The sequence below is a fragment of the Nansenia antarctica genome (genome assembly GCF_963989245.1).
Source record: "Nansenia antarctica genome assembly, chromosome: 6".
NCBI lineage: Eukaryota > Metazoa > Chordata > Actinopteri > Argentiniformes > Microstomatidae > Nansenia > Nansenia antarctica.
In genome coordinates this window covers 7,584,539-7,602,378 of record NC_137676.1, presented here as the reverse complement: position 1 = coordinate 7,602,378, position 17,840 = coordinate 7,584,539, and the positions used below count along the sequence as shown (strand labels likewise).

The 17,840-nt window shown below is 42.9% G+C and overlaps 1 protein-coding gene across 1 annotated transcript in view; it reads left to right on the top strand.

The window, feature by feature from the left end:
- Positions 1–617: 617 nt before the first annotated feature.
- The window catches only part of LOC308159803 (chemokine-like protein TAFA-1), a gene marked incomplete at both ends in the record, with an annotated part of 32,519 nt that continues 15,296 nt past the window's right edge, over positions 618–17,840 (top strand). Inside the window, one exon of the mRNA XM_080533619.1 lies at positions 618–759. Coding sequence (XP_080389745.1) covers positions 618–759 — 142 coding nt within the window. The remainder of the gene's footprint in view (positions 760–17,840) is intronic.

The window sequence follows — 17,840 nt, the reverse complement described above, 5'->3', positions numbered from 1 at the left end:
GAGCAAGACTCAGGAGTTGAAGAGAATCAGTCTGTCAGGGGAAATCTCAGCTGCATGGAAAACGTCCCGAGGGATCGTTCCACATTTGCTGCGTCGCAGCTCATGGACAAGACAGGGAGGAAGTGAAGATATGAGCCGTACAAGAGAGCAGTTGACAATTATATAATAATGATGTAGTCTGGGATGAATACATGAGGACTGCAAGGGTTAAGTCACAGGACTTCACAGGAGTCAGTAAGGTCAGTCAGGACAATGTTCTTGGACAAAATTCAGGTTTTTAGGGTCTCTACTTTTAGATAGCAGAAGCTATCTCTACCTTTGACTGCAACTCCAAATGTCATGATACAGTACAAAATAGTGTTTCTTTTTTTTTTTGACAGAGAGAGAGAGACAAAGAGAGGGAGGGAGGGAGAGAGAGCGAGAGAGAGAGGTGGGAGGAAGAGCAAGACAACACAGGAAGACAGATAGACAGAGGCAAACAGACAGACAGACTAACAGAAAGACAGAGGCAAACAGACAAACAGACAGAGACCATTAGACCGTGTTGACTGTGACCCCCGCCACCCCTTCCCCCCCCCCCCCCCCCCCCTCCTCTTCCTCCTCCTCCTCCGTAGCAGATGTGTCCTGTCATGTCCTGGCTACTGTGCGTGTGCATCTGGGTCAGTGTGACTGCTGTTCAGCACTGCCAGGCCACCTTCTACGAAACCATCCAACAACACCATGTGACACGGCCTGGACGCACCTCCATTCATACGATTGGTGAGTCTCTCTCGATCCCAGCATCCGCTTCCTCCACTTCCACCCTTGTGTCGTTCTGTGGTGGAGGTAGAAATTCGGGGGGAAGACGAAGGGCTCATTGTTATGGATGGAACGGAATCAGGATCGGTATCTCCTATCAAACACATGTGTGTTGTATGTACTGTACGTATGCATTCCTCACTCCTTTCCAAACACGCGTCACAATGAGCCTGTCGTCTCAGAAGTCTACCCCACCTCTGTTTTGTGCCACTTTTTTGAGCTGAATGTGGTTCTGTCCTTGTCAGTTTTACAGTACAATGTCTTTTTATACATTCTTTGCATGGGTGGGTGGAGGTGAGGGGGGGGGGGGGGGGGGCGGGGGGGTGTAGCGACAAGGGACGAGGACGCATCAAAGGATGATTGTGTTTGTTAAAGAAGTCCTCTCTCCTGCTGCAACATCAGCTGCATCTTGATTTGGGGGGTAACCCTGAGAGACAGCATGATGGGATGTTTGGCAGTATTTCTTCCGTCTTTTTGCTGTGGATGGTTGTGTGTGTGTGCTTGTTACTGTATAAAGATAGTCATCATCAGCTAGGGGGAAGTAAGCCTCTAGTTTATCAGTAGAGTGTCTCTCATTGAGATGGCTTTGCTATCTGTGAGAGCATCACGCTTTGATGAAGCCATTAGATACTAATGGAACACTGGCTAACAAGCTGGGACTAAGCACCCATTAGCTGGCATGCCCTTCACTCTCTGTTTTTTTGGTTTGCCCAAAGATGCTTTCGTGCTGCTGAAGACAGCAAATGAGAGAGGCAGGGTTGTTTAAAGTTGTTTAGCTCTACTGTACTCTTAAAGTGCGATGTACTAAGTACTATGTGCTTTATGGTTGCTTTGTACCAGTACAGTAGCTCTCTGTTGAGGTATGAGTTCATTTTCGACAAGACTATTTTCTCTCATTTTGGTTTGTGAGATTCCAATCTCTGTGAAATCGAGGTTGGGTTGAAAGCGGGGGGGAAAAATGACAATGACAATTTTCAGGACACAGATGTAAGTTATGGATATTGTGAACATAAGCATTCTGATATGATTTGCAGTAGGGGCACTGGAGGAGGTAACATTGCCATGCTGGTATGGGTTGATGTTGTCAAGGCTTTGCTGGGAGCTATGCTTGTGCTTTCAAGTGAGTGTGCTTCTCCTTAGTTGCTGCTCTATTTGCAATGCCCCAGTGTCACTGTAGCGTGTCAGCTTCTGGTGGTATTCAGGACGATCTAAACCACCTTTATTTCATCACTCACAGTCACACATGAGCATAGCATGTGCCATCAAACGCAACAACATACCACTGGAGCGAAATACCAGTGCAATGTATATTTTTTTTTTTTAAGGCATGCTGTCCATCTGAGAAAGAAATATGGATTGTTTCAAAAGGAGCCTAATAGCGATATAGCGAAATAGCAAAATGTTGCAAATGAATCATTTGAAATGTTCTTATTTTGCATGATTACAGATTACAGGAGTTATAACGCTCTGAGTACACTTCATAACCTCAATGGGCTAAAGGTTTATACTCAATGGATTCAACACAGACTCCTCTGTGGCTTAGTTGGTAGAGCACGGCGCTAATAACGCTTAGGTTGTGGGTGTGATTCCCGCTGGGACCATGTATGTACTGTAGACTGAGATGCACTCACTGCTGTGTAAGTCGCTTTGGATAAAAGCATCAGCTAAATGGCACAATATTTAATCAATGGAGTCCTTTTGTGTAAATGTCATTCTAGGTAGGCCTACATGAGACATTTGCGGTGCTTCACCTAGGGTCTAGCAATATAAACACAGTAAATAGCAGATACTCATTTGATCTTTCTTTCGTTTCCTTTTAAATGTTAAACTCTCCCTGTAGTGGTGGTTTATTTTGAGAAAGCTGTTAGCCTGACTGGAGTTGAGTCTTTTCTCTCTGGAGTCCGTGTTGAGACATCCCTCCTCATAAGCTTTCCTAAAAAGATTGATTGTGCCGCACTATAAGCTGCTAATTAGTTTCGGCTCAAATCCCCCATGCAATGTTAAAAGAGCAATATCCAATACAGCGATAATATGCAATATGGATGATGATCTTTGGATGTTTGGATGCACTTTACGTGAAGGTGCGTTTCTACTATGGGTAGTGGTAGTACTAGGGGTAGTGGTGGTCTAGTGGATAGTGAGTTGGACTTGTGATCGGAAGGTTGTGAGTTCAAATCCCGCCTGAAACCACACCACTACTAGTGTGCCCTTGGGTAAGGCACTTAGCCCTCAGTTACTCCAGGGGGAATGTCCCTGTAATTCGTAATTGTAAGTCGCTTTGGATTAAAAGCGTCTGCTAAATGGCTAAATTAAAATTAAAAATTACTATACCTGTGTAGTGACACTGTAATAACTTGACCACACCATGGTATTTTTTACTAACAATTTTGTTACATAGTAAATCAGTTTTCTATTTTATTGTTCTGTAATGAGTGGGCTTAAAGGCCAATGCACACAATGATTTTGTCGCACGACAACATTCAATTCTCAATTCTTTGAATTCTTTCAATTGGTGTGAATTGAGAATCGAATGTTGTCGTGCGACAATATAGCATCGCACGCCGTGTGCATTGTCTCATTCAAAACAATGGAATCGAATTCGGCGGTGCAACAACATCGCACGCCGTGTGCATTGGCCTTAAGAAGCTTCGTTTTACTCTACTTAATTAGTGGGATTGTTTCAGGAATCCCAACTTGTGTTCTTCTCTTTCTTCAAACATTCCTGCTGCTATTCCTCCTACAATGTTTTAATGATTCACACCAGTCCAACTTTAAAACGTGCTGAGCGGTGTAATTGACTTATACTGTAGTAGGTTGAAGATCCTCCTCTCTCTACCCACTCCAGTGAATTACCCCTAGGCTAGGCTCATTGCAATTTGTGGAACCACACCGACAAACTACCACAGGAAACGCTCAATTAAGAACCCTGAAGAAATTGTTTTGATACTGTTCATTTTGTACAACTCAACATGTAATGATGTCACCACCAATCACCAAAAGCTTATTGGTCTTACTTGAAAATCTCATAGAATTATCTCACAATGTCAAGTTCTTTCCCTAACATATATTATTATACAGCACTTTTAGCCAGTTGAGCAAGCACACTAAGTTTCTGCTGAAACTAACCTTTCTAAATGGACTGCATTTATATAGCGCCTTATTCCAAAGCGCTGTACAGTCTCTCATTCACCCATTCACACACACATTCTCACACCAGTGGTAGCAAGTTACCATGCACGGCTCAGGCCCACTCATTGGGAGGAATTTGGGGTTCAGGGTCTTGCCCAAGGACCCTTCAACACGTGACCAGCCGGGGATCGAACTGTCGAACAGCCGACCTTGCGATCATTAGACGCCAGCTCTATTTCCTGAGCCACAGCCGCCCCACAGTATTATACTGTAGTCATAGAGTTGAGTGTTTTTGTTACTGCAGAAGTAGAGTATGCAACCGTTTTTTGATATGAGGAGATGAGGGACCTTGTAAGGGATGGGTAGGAAACCGAAATAGGAATATCATTCTGACTCATTCAGTTGCGTGTCCCAAAAGATGTCTGAACATAATCAACAGGATCATATTTGCTCAAGGGCCGTACCAAATAATGACCCGGTAAAAAAAAATCTTTAAGACATCAGCGTTTATTGCTGTTTTATGAGCTTTGTGGTGTTACTGAGCAAATTACGTTATCTCACTTAGAAATCAATCATTTGGTATTGTTGGCACACCGCTGTGCTCAGAGACTACACGCATGTACAATACAAAAAAACACTTCAGAGACATTTGGGAGAGGAGGAATTTTCATAGGGGAAATCACACCAAAGTCACTCCAGAATACCATAGTTTGGCTTGTCCTCATTCAAGGATAAATGAGATGCCAGTGGTATGCGAGCAGAATGGGATGGCTGCCAGCATCGACTGTGACGTGGGGACATTTGTTCCGCGTTGTGTGTGTGGTGTGGTGTGTGTGTGTGTGGCTGTTGGATTGGTGGCAGTATTGAGGTTGACGGGTCATGAATTGGTGGCAGAAGGGACATTGGTTGGGGACCAAACATTGGGCCGTTCATTGAAGCCAGTGACATTCCATGGGTTCAAAAGTGACTGGGATTACCACAGGAAATTGAGATCACAAGGGCTAGAGATCAGTTGTTTCCTTGCCAAAACAAGCTGTTTGGGTTGTATGAGTGAAGAGCGCTCGCTAGGGTGTATGGGGAATAGAAAGGGGCAATGGTGTGCTTGGTGTGAATAGTATCATGTGTAAATACTCATGTATTAAGGGTATTTCTCATGTGAACTGCTCGAAAGTTTGCTAGAGTTTGCTAGAAAACCTCTCTGCTCAAACAAAGAGGTCTTCTTCTTCTTCTTCTTTTCTTATAGTGCAGGGTTACAAGGACATAGAAAAGAAAAACCCACACTCGCTTGAATTACTGTGGTTATTTCAACTCATACTTGCCGACTGCTGCTGCAAGGGTGTGCGGGTAGACAGCGTCTGTACACTTGGTACATGAGGGTAGTGCAGGATACTTCTGATCAGGGGAGTCTGGTTGAGGTAGAAATCGAAAGACATTGTACACCATGGAAGGGAGTGAGGAATGGTATCAAAGACATGTGAAGCGAGTGCAGCTGGGTTTCCGTTAACCGGCAATTACCGGTCTTTGTCCGGTAAATGTTGTTGAAGTCCGACATATTGAAAAGTCGTCGGACATATTGTCCGGTGAAAATAATTCCCTTTGAATACAATTCGCTAAAGTTCACATTCTGATTCCTTCTATTTTAAAAAAGACGAATATATAGGCTATGTATTTCTTTTATTATGATATGATTTGACACCGGCATGATGATGACTCCTAATGTGTAGGCCGGCCTATGCGAAACAGCGCACAGGTGCCACATGGGATTGATGCCAGATGGGATTACAGCTTAACCAGTCTATTACCGCTTAAACACAGTAGCCCATTCGGCGGTAACCCATGCCTATCTGGCAACCCTGCCAACCCGTCCACCATAGTAATACGGTTTCTTGATTTCCCATCTATGGGTGCGTTCGTAAACACACTCTGGAAATCCGATCAGCACTCGCGGAACGCCTCTCGTCCAATCGAACGACTCGGTCGCTCTGTGACATCGAAGCCAGCGTGCGCTCCGGCGCTCTCAGAGCGTGTTTACGAACGCACCCCTAGAAGTTTCTAGCCAGCTAGCTGAAGCTGCTACACACACTAGAGCCATGGCGACCGAACGGCAAGTTAAACAACATACTATAAAAGTGACATTGTTTTACTCATTACTCATACATTTGTTGTCATTCAGTTATACAGTTATGTTCTTCCCATTGTCATACTCCCGAGCTAAACGAAATGCCTTCCCAACCAGCGAGACTTATAGAAATGACGTTGTTTTATTGATTTAAAAAAAAAGGGTAAAACTGGAAAGAGAAAATAGAAAACTCACATTAATCCCAAACAATTTAACAAACTTCAGTTAACGTAATGTGGAGTCCGTTTGCTGTCTGTTCAGTTCCCAGTGAGGCGCCCGTTCAGCGCTGGACCCGTTCAGCGCTGGATTTGACGCATGGCATAGCGCGCATCCGTCAAATCATGTTGTATTATTATATATTATATAGCTCGCATCTAATCGTATCGGATGAGAAATAGACATTAAATGGCATATATAGGCCGCTACACAACAGTAATCACCGCGACAAACAGCTATATTAGATTTGGAGAAAAAAAAAATATGATTTTGCAAAAAAGATTTTTTATTATATTTTAATATGATGACCGGAATATATCACGTTTGTCCGGTAAATCGAATTCTTCCCGGACACGATGTCCGACGGCAAATTTTTCTAACGGAAACCCTGGAGTGCAGGTGTTTGACATGATTCCTCATTTCATCCCATGCATTACAACGAGCCCGTCCTCTAATCTCTACCTCCACCAGCCTCCCGTGCTTTGATACATATATTATAACACCAAAATGCAGCTGACCATTGCTTCAGTCAGTGCAATAACTCACATAACATTCTTTTATAAATATACAACTCCCAACAGATGTCAATGACAATGGCAAGCACATTTCAATGCAGGTACAAAGCACTGCACATTTTTATGTGTTTATGTTTATGTGAACAACACAGTAATAAACACAGTTTATGTGAATAGGGCAGGTTTGGAAGTCTGTGTTTCAAAAAAACACCAAAACTCCCACTCAGGTTCTTACCAGTGATTACTTCTGCTTTGCCAGGTTACAGGCAGTAACGTGTGTATGTGTGTGTGTGTGTGTGTGTGTGTGTGTGTGTGTGTGTGTGTACGCGCGCGCGTGTGTGTGTGTGCGTGCGTGCGTGTGTGTGTGTGTGTGTGTGTGAGCGTGCGTGTGTGCGTGTGCCCACCCTCCTAGCTGGAGGATTCCTGAATAGATGATTATGTATGTCCAGTAAATAGACTTGTCCTCCTTCCCAGCCTGAAGCCGTACTTACAGACGGCAGCGCTGCTCCCTCAGATGTGTTTGTGGACTTTTCTGTGCTCCTCTAGTACAGTCGGCGGTGCAGCTCTGTGTTTTGGGTCGCATGATTCATGAAGTACTGCATTTATTCGGTGCAAGGAGCGTAAACAACGCACAAAAGAAAACAAATCATATTTGTCATGCATGCTTAGGGGAATGGCCCAAAAAATGAAATGTGGGGGTCATAAGTTTGCATCCTCCCCCGCCGACCATTTCCAACAGGCTACCTCACCGTTTCTTACTTTGGTGAAAGTCTAATATGACCTCCAAACAAAAGCAAAAACTCACAACTCACACATAGATAGATATCAAGTCCGGAATAATGGGCTGAAGGGGGACTATAATGTTTTGATTGTTCAAAGAGGAGGGAAAGATCAAATGTTTCAAACGCAAATACTAGCTTCGCATGTAACGTTGTGTTTTCACTTGTGGGATGAGAGTTCTGTTGGTTTTAATCTGTGTGTGGAGGTGTAGAGGGGGAGGTGGTAGGAACCCGGAGGAGTCTCATTACTTTAGACTCTCATCAGTGGATGCTAGTGGTGGTAGAAATCGGAGGACAGGCTCATTACAATCTTTGATACCGTTCTGCGTTCCTTGCCATGCATTACAATGAGCCCGGCCTCCGATTTCTACTTCCACTAGCCTCCATTGACTCTCTCAGTGAATGGGTGAGAGCTGAGCGATCGTTTCCCAAAAACCCTGCAGGTACTTCGGTGTCTTGTTTGTTATTCATACGCAACATGAATTATGTACAACTCACAGTTTAATGAGTGTGGAATCACCATCTGTAATTAGATGCTATAACAGCTATAATAATCATGATATTCCAACCGGAGGTCAGTTTTTCCAATACTGCAGCTTAAGTAGTATTTAATTTCAACAACCCAGCCAACCCGGTCGCAAATTTATGAGAGGAACCGTCGTAAAAAAATGCACTTCACCCACATTTGAACATTTGTTGTTTTTGTTAGCACTTGTCTCCTGCCTGACATTTTTTGTCTTACCCGCAGCATTGAACCAACAATCAATCATAACAGTTGGGATGAAATAGGCCTATTTGTCTGTTAGCTGTAATTGAAGCACCGTAAGCATATCACACCCTGTCAACTGTCATCTCCACTTGTCGCCGATTATCCACACTTTAAACAGACCCCTTACTCTGGGTCGTTATCAGAGGCCTCATGTTCAGGAAGGCCTAGTTATTGACAGATGTTTCCACGGCAACACTACAGTAGCTGTAGTGCACACAGTGAACAAGATAAATGATCAGAGAACATAAGAGCAGTGAATGATGTGTTTTTCTTTCACTAAACAACAGTAAGATGTTGGACATTGCCCTATTGAAAACGGAGAAAAATCAAACTCTTTAAAAGTCTCCCTCATGCTTGCTCTCGAACAAAGCCTACAGAATTGCTACAGTATCTCAAAAAAACAACCATGAAAAATAGATTTTCAGCCGTGGCAAATAAAGGTTGTATCCTTCTCCGTTCGGTTCTAGACACTGACAGTTTAATAGCCTTATATAATGTATCCTGGAGGCACATTATTTTGACTTACATCTCCCTCCCCCTCCCTCAGAGTTCCTCTCAGCCACGCTCTCTCTCTCTCTCTCTCTCTCTCTCTCTCTCTCTCTCTCTCTCTCTCTCTCTCTCTCTCTCTCTCTCTCTCTCTCTCACTCACACACACACACACACACACGCACGCACACATGCACACACAAAACACAGGCACAATAAAACACACACACACACACCAGTCTCTTCGCTGCAGCGCCAATGGAAAGTGGCATGCAGCCTCGGCCCCAGACCCTGCTACATCTGGAATCTGCCAGGGTCACTTTGTCCCAATGCCACCATACATACATGCCACTGGGACCGAGTGAGAACCTTAGTGCTCCACCCCGCTATCAGGAACCCTAGATCAACAGCCCAGTCTATGATACTGTACAGTATACACTCACCGAACACTTTATTAGGAACACTATACTAATACTGGGTAGGACCCTCCCTTTGCTCTCAAAACAGCCTCAATTCTTTGTGGTATTGATTCCAGACATTGAAACATTCCTTTCAGATTCTGGTCCATGATGACATGATTGCGTCATGCAATTCCTGCTGATTTTTTCAGGTGCATTTTCAAAATATATATATGAATTTCCCGTTTTACCACATCCCAAAGGTGTTCTACTGGATTCAGATCCAGTGATTGGGAAGGCAACTGAAGAACACTGAACTTATGTTCATGAAACCAGTTTGAGACGGCTTTTGCTTTGTGACAGCATGCTGGAAGTAGCCATTAGAAGATGGATACATTGTGGCCATGAATTGAGTTGTTGCACATGGTCAGCAACAAGGCTGGGGCATTTAAGCGATGATTGATTGGTATTACAGTGACAGGCCAAAGTGTGCTAAGAAAACATTAGCCACACCATTACCCCACCTCCATAAATCAGAATCAGAATTATTTTATTGGCCAAGTATATTTGCACATACAGGAAATTAACTTGGTGAGGTTGGTGCATAGGACATAAAAAACAACAATAAGCAAACATTATTTAAAAGACAACAGCAAAAAACGAATAACAATAAATTATGCAGGCTGTACATTAGAATACATTTTAAATAATATAGATTACACATGCACATAGTCAATGCATTAATGAGAAGGTGTACAGATGTTCCAATAAAGTGTTCAATGAGTGTATATCCCACATATCTTCTGTTGCATTTGTTCTAACGGAGTTCTGAATAAACATTGACTCGTCTTTCAGGGAAGGAGAAAGATTGATTTACTACAATCGATAGGACAAGTTTTACAGTTGCTTGTTCCATCTGTGAAATGTTGGGAATCTTGGCAGCACACAGCACAGTGCACAATGTTATGTGAAACGCCCTGATTACGTTCAATAGTATTGGATTTGATTATATTCACCATGTTCTTACTCGTAGATTATTTATAGATAATTCATATTCAGCCCGTGTTTTTGCTTGTGGATATTTGACTTAACAATATTTAATTGAAAATGTACATGCGGCACTGTTCGACGGGCTATGGTTGGTGGTCGCAGCACTTATGTGCGGAATGAATTCCTGTGGCCTACAACTTAATTAATTACCCAACGATCTTTTTCCCATTACTGTGCAAGCTGTTCACCGCCGCAGACACTCTGTATGAATTCCCATGAATTAATAACCATAGTTCATCCCTCCTACCATCAGCCACCACAGCGGCCATCGAGGGAACTCCCCGGGAAGCCGCAAACACACAAACACAATGGGGGGAATTGTTTTGCATGTCGGCGTCCCTGGCTCGATCCGGAGAGTAGAGTAATCCATCAAAAACTGGATCCAACCGCCCACATCTTGCAGGCAATCTTATCACCCGAGAATAACAATTTCAACATAGTTTCCCTCTACGCCCAAGTATGAGGAGGGAGGGAGGCTAGCAGAGATATGATCTTCCTCCGTCTCGATTAGGTCTGAATTAGGCTTTTTAATCCTATTATGAACCTGAGATGAACCTGCTATTTGAACAGATAGCAGACGCCTCACTGACTGATCCACAGTCAGATGTGTTCGTGATGTGATACCCATCATCATCTGCAACGTGATGATGTCAACAACATATAGGGTCTGGGGATATGGGTAGGTAACAAGAAGATAAAGCCGGGGGGACCAGAGGAGATGAACCAGAGGAGATGGGAGAATATAAATAAAACAAGATTTATTGTATAAGGGTAACAGAACAGGTTTCCGTGAAACACTTTAACTGAAAACTACTCTATAAAAAGAAGAGCGAATGAATCTAATGTATATAATGAAGGATAATGTAAATTAGAAAGCTATCAATTAATGAACAATTAACAAAGAAACAAGAGTGACAAAACAATTAACTGAAAGAGATTCAAAACACAAGACTGAGGCCCTGTCCACACCTATACGTTTTTTTTGATAAACGTGGATTTTTATATTCGTTTTGGGGGGTTTGTCCAGACGCAAACGAGTTTTTGCCCCCTGAAAACGAAGATGTTTAAAAACGCCTGCCAGAGTGAAGATGTTTAAAAACGCTGTATATTTGCCGTATATTTTTGACGTGTGGACGAGATAGACAGAGCTTTTTGTATTCGTCACGTCATCATGCGCGTAGATTTCTATGATCATGCGCACTGCAGCTGTTTGCTGTTCCCTCCAACGTCATATCCTGGCACCAGTAACTACTTTGTTTACAACAGGCAACGGTGTTCGAGGCTACACAAGCGAGGAAAATGGATGTGAACAAAGTGCTTCTAGTTCTTTCACTGTTAACTGGACTTTTAACCTGTTTACAGATAAATGCACAGTTAATGATCGAGAACATTGAGAGACAGAGGTGTCTGATTGGCCAGCGGGGCTATGGGGATAATATTATATCGCCGACTACTGGTGTGGAATGCTCAATGCCAGCGTTTATATTGCGTTTAAACATGCTGGTGTGGACGGTAATATTTTTATATACGAAAAACGTTTATCAAAAAAACGTATAGGTGTGGACAGGGCCTCAAGCCACCTCCACCTTGATTGAGAATTGAGCACAGGTGTGCCCAATCAGGCCGTCACCATGGCAATAGGCAGGGAGGAAGGACAATCACCTGGGAGAAACACAGGAAACAAACAGAACACACACACACACAAACACACTACGGACGTAACACAACCACAGCAAATTCACAACTGCATGTTTGCTGATGTGACCTGGCATTTTGAAGGAGGGTTATATTGTAACGGCATTAAAAAACAGTCTTAGCACAAACATGGGCATTGGCAGGGGTGCTGGGGGGGTGTCTGAAATTACTGGGATTTTCAAGGCCAGAATTTTTCAGCACAACTGACGGCACCTGACCTGCTCGTTGTCAAGAACACGCTTTTATTACCTCTACCTCCTCCCATCTGAGAGCAGGTGAGACTGTGCTCCAGCACTGTGGTAATTGCCCCCCACGGTGAAACCGGGATGGAGAGTGGACTACCCATAGGTCTCTGGCTCGTCCGTGTGTCACGCACTTTATCTCTGACTATAGCCTACTACGGTTGACGAAACTTGTGTGAATGATGCATTACCATACAGATACCACATTTACAGAATTGCACTGATGGGTCCAATGTTGATGAAACTGACTGGGGTGATTGATGCACCTTGTCATAGAGAACTGATGTTGTTAGGAGTTCTGAGGTGACACCGATTTGTCGTGTGTACGATTTCAGCACGTCTGCGACGCGAGGCTCACTTGAGGCAGCGTAGTTTTACGTTTCGTTTCCCAGGAGTGGGAGCATTGTAGAGGCGGAGATGCAGAGAAAATTAAGCAAATAACCATCAATCACCCAAAGTAGGGAAATTGCACAAATCACCCCACAAACACACTGGCAGGTTGTAATTGTAGATAGAACTACTTCAAATGACTTTAATTAACACAAACATGCACTTTTAAGATCAGATTAGATTAAACTTTATTGTCCCTGCACAGAGTAGTACAGAGACAACAACATGTAGTTTGGCATCTAACCAGATGCAAGTAGTGGCTTGGTACAAAAGACAAGATCATGTAGACAATGTAGCGAGTCTAAATAAATGAATATAAAGTGAATATACATGAGATAAATATAAATATGATATGGATAGTTATGATATGTACAGCATGGATGTAGACAGTGTATGGTATTACAGTATACAGTATTACAGTGAGTAGAAATAAATGAATATAAAGTGAATATACATGAGATTAATATCAATATGATATGGTTATGATATGTACAGAACACTCTGGTGTTGAGGTTGGAAGAATATAATCCTCCTGTTATGAAGTGTGGACGATTTTTTATTTTTATTTTTTAAATAGCATCCCATTTATGAAATAAATCATAAAGATAAGGTATGGTCTATATGCCATGACATTCTACATAGGTAGGGGATGATGTGTTGATGAAATGTCACTTGCTATATCCCCGCTTCATTGGACATCTGACGAGGTCACCAGATGGGCCCTGCCCATAGGTGAACTCAATTTATTGAAAATGGACGGCGTACATTTAGTCGTCGTTTAAAAGCCAAAAAATGTCCCGAGGTATAAGACCAACGGCACCCATTCTTTAAGGACACGGTAAAGAAGAATTATGGAATGCCATTGGTCTGATTGTAGGTGCTTCACGTGAGTTTTCAAGTTTCTATACCTCAGTAATCTGATGAACAAAACATTTGTTTACTTACCTCTCTGTGTTGCCAATGTATAACATTATTTAAGTACGAAATTCAGGGCCACTGTCAGTGGCTACCTTCTTTGCAAAATGTCTAGAAATCAGATTTGTGCCATTAGTGGAAAACTGTTTACAGTTCATGTGAAGGCCAAACCCCATTTTCTTGTTGTTTGCTACTTAAGAACTATTGACATTGTCTAACCCATTGTATTGATGTTGCAGTTATGTTATTGTTGTTGTAAAGCATTAATCTAAAGGCGCATGTATGAATTGCCTTGAATTGCCTGTATGAATTGCCTTTCAATTATGAGACTGTATACACTAAATCGGAATAGTAAGGAGTAAAATGGGAAAATCAGAAGTACACATTATATTATAAACATAGTAATACAAATGATAACAATAAAGATATATCCAATATATATCTTTATATACAATATCTCTGTATACAATACAGAGAAACCGCTTTCATCCGCTGAGGTCAAGTACCGAGGTATTGAATTATTGAGTTGTGGTCCTCAGTTGGCAGAGGCGCTAACAAGGCTGAGGTCGTCGGTTCAGTTCCCGCTGGGACCATATGAAAATTGTATGCACTCATGACAACGTAAGTCGCTTTGGATAATAGCATCAGCTAAATGGCCTATGAAGTACTGCATAATAACAAGTTCTTGCTGTCATCCCCATGCCCAGACCTGAGTCTGCATACACCCCTCTGTCACTGCCTCTTCCAAAGTCTCCCCACCTGTGTCACCCGAAAGCGATAATCAGCATCTACTAGAGCTAGCATCACGATGGGAAAAGTCTTCTTATAATTAAAGAATTGGCTGCCTGATCCGCCGTGGGGATTGAATTGTCATCTGCTTTCCATCTAGCACCCCTCTACAATTAGGAAAGTTCCATTTGTCCCAGAATCCCTGCACAATCTCCCTCCTTGTCTCCTCTGATGGAACAGGGATGTGTGTGTCCTGCATTAATTTGACAATGGCTTCAAAGGTCATGTATACAGAGTCAGCCACAGTCTTTTGTGGTCCCAGACGGTAAGCCTGAAAGCCAGGCTTGCAAAATGACTCACCAGGAGATTGGAATCGGTGGCGAGTTCAAATGCAGTCGATTAACGTTCACGTTAAAATGAGCATTCGTGAAACACCATGTTGTATTACACAACGTATAGTACTTTTATTGTCAATAACCTATTTCCAAAGTTTCCTACAGGAGATGATTGCATGGTTATGGAAGGTGTTATGGTGTTACACAGTATTGTTCGACACCACAGACAACAGCCATTGTTCCAGTGGTTCAGGTGTGGGTAGGCAAAAAGAATGGAAGTATTCCAAAGTTATGGAGTTCATTCTTCCTCACTTGAAAGCCAGAACATAATAATAATAATAATGCATTTTATTTATAGGCGCCTTTCAGAGCACTCAAGGACACCAAGCAACAGATTCAAACAGATTCAAACAAACAATAACAAACAAAACAAGACAAAACAAAAGACATCAATAAAAAATACGGCAGTTTAAAAAGATGGGTTTTCAGGCAGGATTTGAAGGTGGAGAGAGAGTCAGTGTTGCGGATGTCTTGTGGGAGAGAGTTCCAGAGACGGGGGGCAGAGTGACTGAAGGCTCTAGACCCCATAGTGGTCAGGCTGGGCAGAAGGTATGGTGAGTTGAAAGGCAGTGGAGGATCGGAGAGTGCGAGAGGGAGTGTAGCTGTGAAGGAGTTCAGAGAGATATGGGGGTGCAAGATTGTGAAGGGCCTTGAAAGTACGTACACATAAAACACAAACAAAAGTTATAGCAGAGCACTACTAATACTGAAAAACATTGCTTATACATACAACACTATTTAACGTTGATGTTTCCTAGCTCATTATTCACACAATTTGTATTGCTACATTTGGTCTGGCTGGATTGTTGTTTATGGTAACTCGTATCTGAAATGTCTCAATTGATTGAACTTTACCGTCACTGTAGGACTTCAATGTTGTATGTCAACTTCAAGCTCCAAGAGTAGCTTGGACCCAGGGAGCTCCTCTGTTGACTTTAACCACCCTGTCAACATCGGTGGAGGTGAGGAATCAGAGGACAATGAACCACCCTCAAGGTCCAGTAGCTGCACTCACTCCAACACCAGTAGCTCTAGGAAACACCACAAGGTGGTGCGACCCAAAGTCCAGTTGACAGGCCTACCCAGGGTTCCCACGCTGGTCTTAAAAAGCCTTAAAGTCAAAAATCCAGCAATCCAACTCATAAGGCCTAAACAGGTCTCAAATGTCAGTTATTCGGTCTAAAAATGAGGTGCTACGTCTTAAAAATGAGATCCTGCAAGGAAATCAGTCCGACCACATCTATTTACGCGGAAATGAATCAAGCTGGAACCAGAAAAATGCCAGTTCGCTTCCTTTTTTGTCTGTATGGCAGTGAAATCCCTAATTTCATCACCTCGAGGATGACACAAATTTGGTGTCGCGAATAGGTCTAAAATTATATTCAAAGAGGTCGAAAAAAAGGTCTTAAATTTGACTTGTTGAAACTGCCTACCGGTCCCTCTCCACTGACGTTACAGTCAGTTAGGTCTGGACGTCCGGGCTCGAGCCCCGAATGTTTTCTGAATAGCCCCAGATCTCTGGATCCTGGGGGGGAGAAAAAAGCTAAAACTAAGAAAGTCGCTATCTACCACATCCCCATCGATTTAGCGCATCACTGTCGATTTAGCGCAAGATACCACCCGTGAATCAAACTCCGGTACCGCCATCACCCACCCTCCACCCCCGTCAGCTAAGCCCCAGATGGTTTCAAGATCCAAACAACGCCTCTCGGAGGGGACTCAAAGAAAACACCACATGCCTGAGGATGAAATATATATATATATATATATATATATATATATGTATGCCATTTAGCTGACGCTTTTAGCGGCTTACATTGCAGTGAGTGCATACATTTTTAAGTATACATGGTCCCAGCGGGAATTGAACCCACAACCGAAGCATTGTTAGCACAACGCTCTACCAACTGAGCCACAGAGGACCACCAGTGATGTACCACTTGATGTACGCACTCAGCTTGATGTCTGCTCTGAGACTGACCCCCAAACCACAGTTCGGTTCGTTATCGCATTTTAGAGCTTGTGTTACAAAAAGATCAACAGTGTTGACGCAATTCTTGATGTCATGCAGCTATAGGCTACTTCAAATAATTGAAATTGCAAGATTAGTTGTGGAGGATTCAACAACATCAACAACAGTAGCCGAAATCATTTTCAGGTTTGTGGCCCGTTTTGTGGCCTCGCTCTTGGTTCAGCACCCTGGAAACTCGCGTTAACAGAGCTTTGATGCTCCACCGGAGTCTCGGTGTTCGGTGTAATGCAGTAAGCCTGTGACCTAATGAAGTAGATTGGCCATGGAGGACAACGTGTTTACTGTCTTGTTTCACTTGATGTTCCCGACACAAATTGCCAATACGTCTGTGTTTGAGCCTGCGTCCGTTTTTGCGTCGACTGAAAATAGAGCCCAATAGGTTGATGTTGAACATCATATCCGTGAAAGTATCGGATAAACGTCTGGCAGATTTGCATATAAACTACAAATACCTTTCACGGGCAGTCTTTCACTGAGATGTTGATATCGGAGTAGAAATAGAATGAGCCCTCGAATGAGTTTCTGGATAACATTAATTCCTCATGATACCGGTGTCAGCTCTAATCAGTATTACTCACACAGTATTGTGAGTTGTGTGTCCCAGTGAGACAAGGTCAGGGCCTGGTACGTATCCCTGACATAGTTGTTCCTCTCTGAATTAGAGGCTGGGTCTAGCAGCAGTATAACAGCCAAAAAACCCGAACATTATGTTCAGATTTAGTTAATTCTTTCTCTCTGCTGTGTCTGTTCATCATCTCCGAATGATACTTTGCTCCCCCCCCCCCCCCCCCCGGCTCCTTTGGCTTATTCTTAGAACCTCACAATGTAAACGCAATGTTGTTGTTGCCAGAGTAATTACAGCATTACCCTCTGCCAAATTGTACGACAATTCGGATAACTCAATAAAGAAAACAGTCTGCCCAAAAGAGCTACACTGTTTATTGTATATTTTATTTTATTCAACCTTTATTTATCCAGGTTATTGTCGCTGAAATCGAAAAGAGGGGGCCTGGTCTTCACCAGAATGATTCCATGCTGAGCTTCTTTTCTTTTTCTCTTTCTCTTTTTACTGTTCTAAAAGCTTGACAGGGACATGAAATTCATTATCATTACTTAGACCTCATTAAACTGGGGAAAAAAGAAGAAGAAATAAGCTTCTAATTGGTTCCAAGGGGGAGGGTGG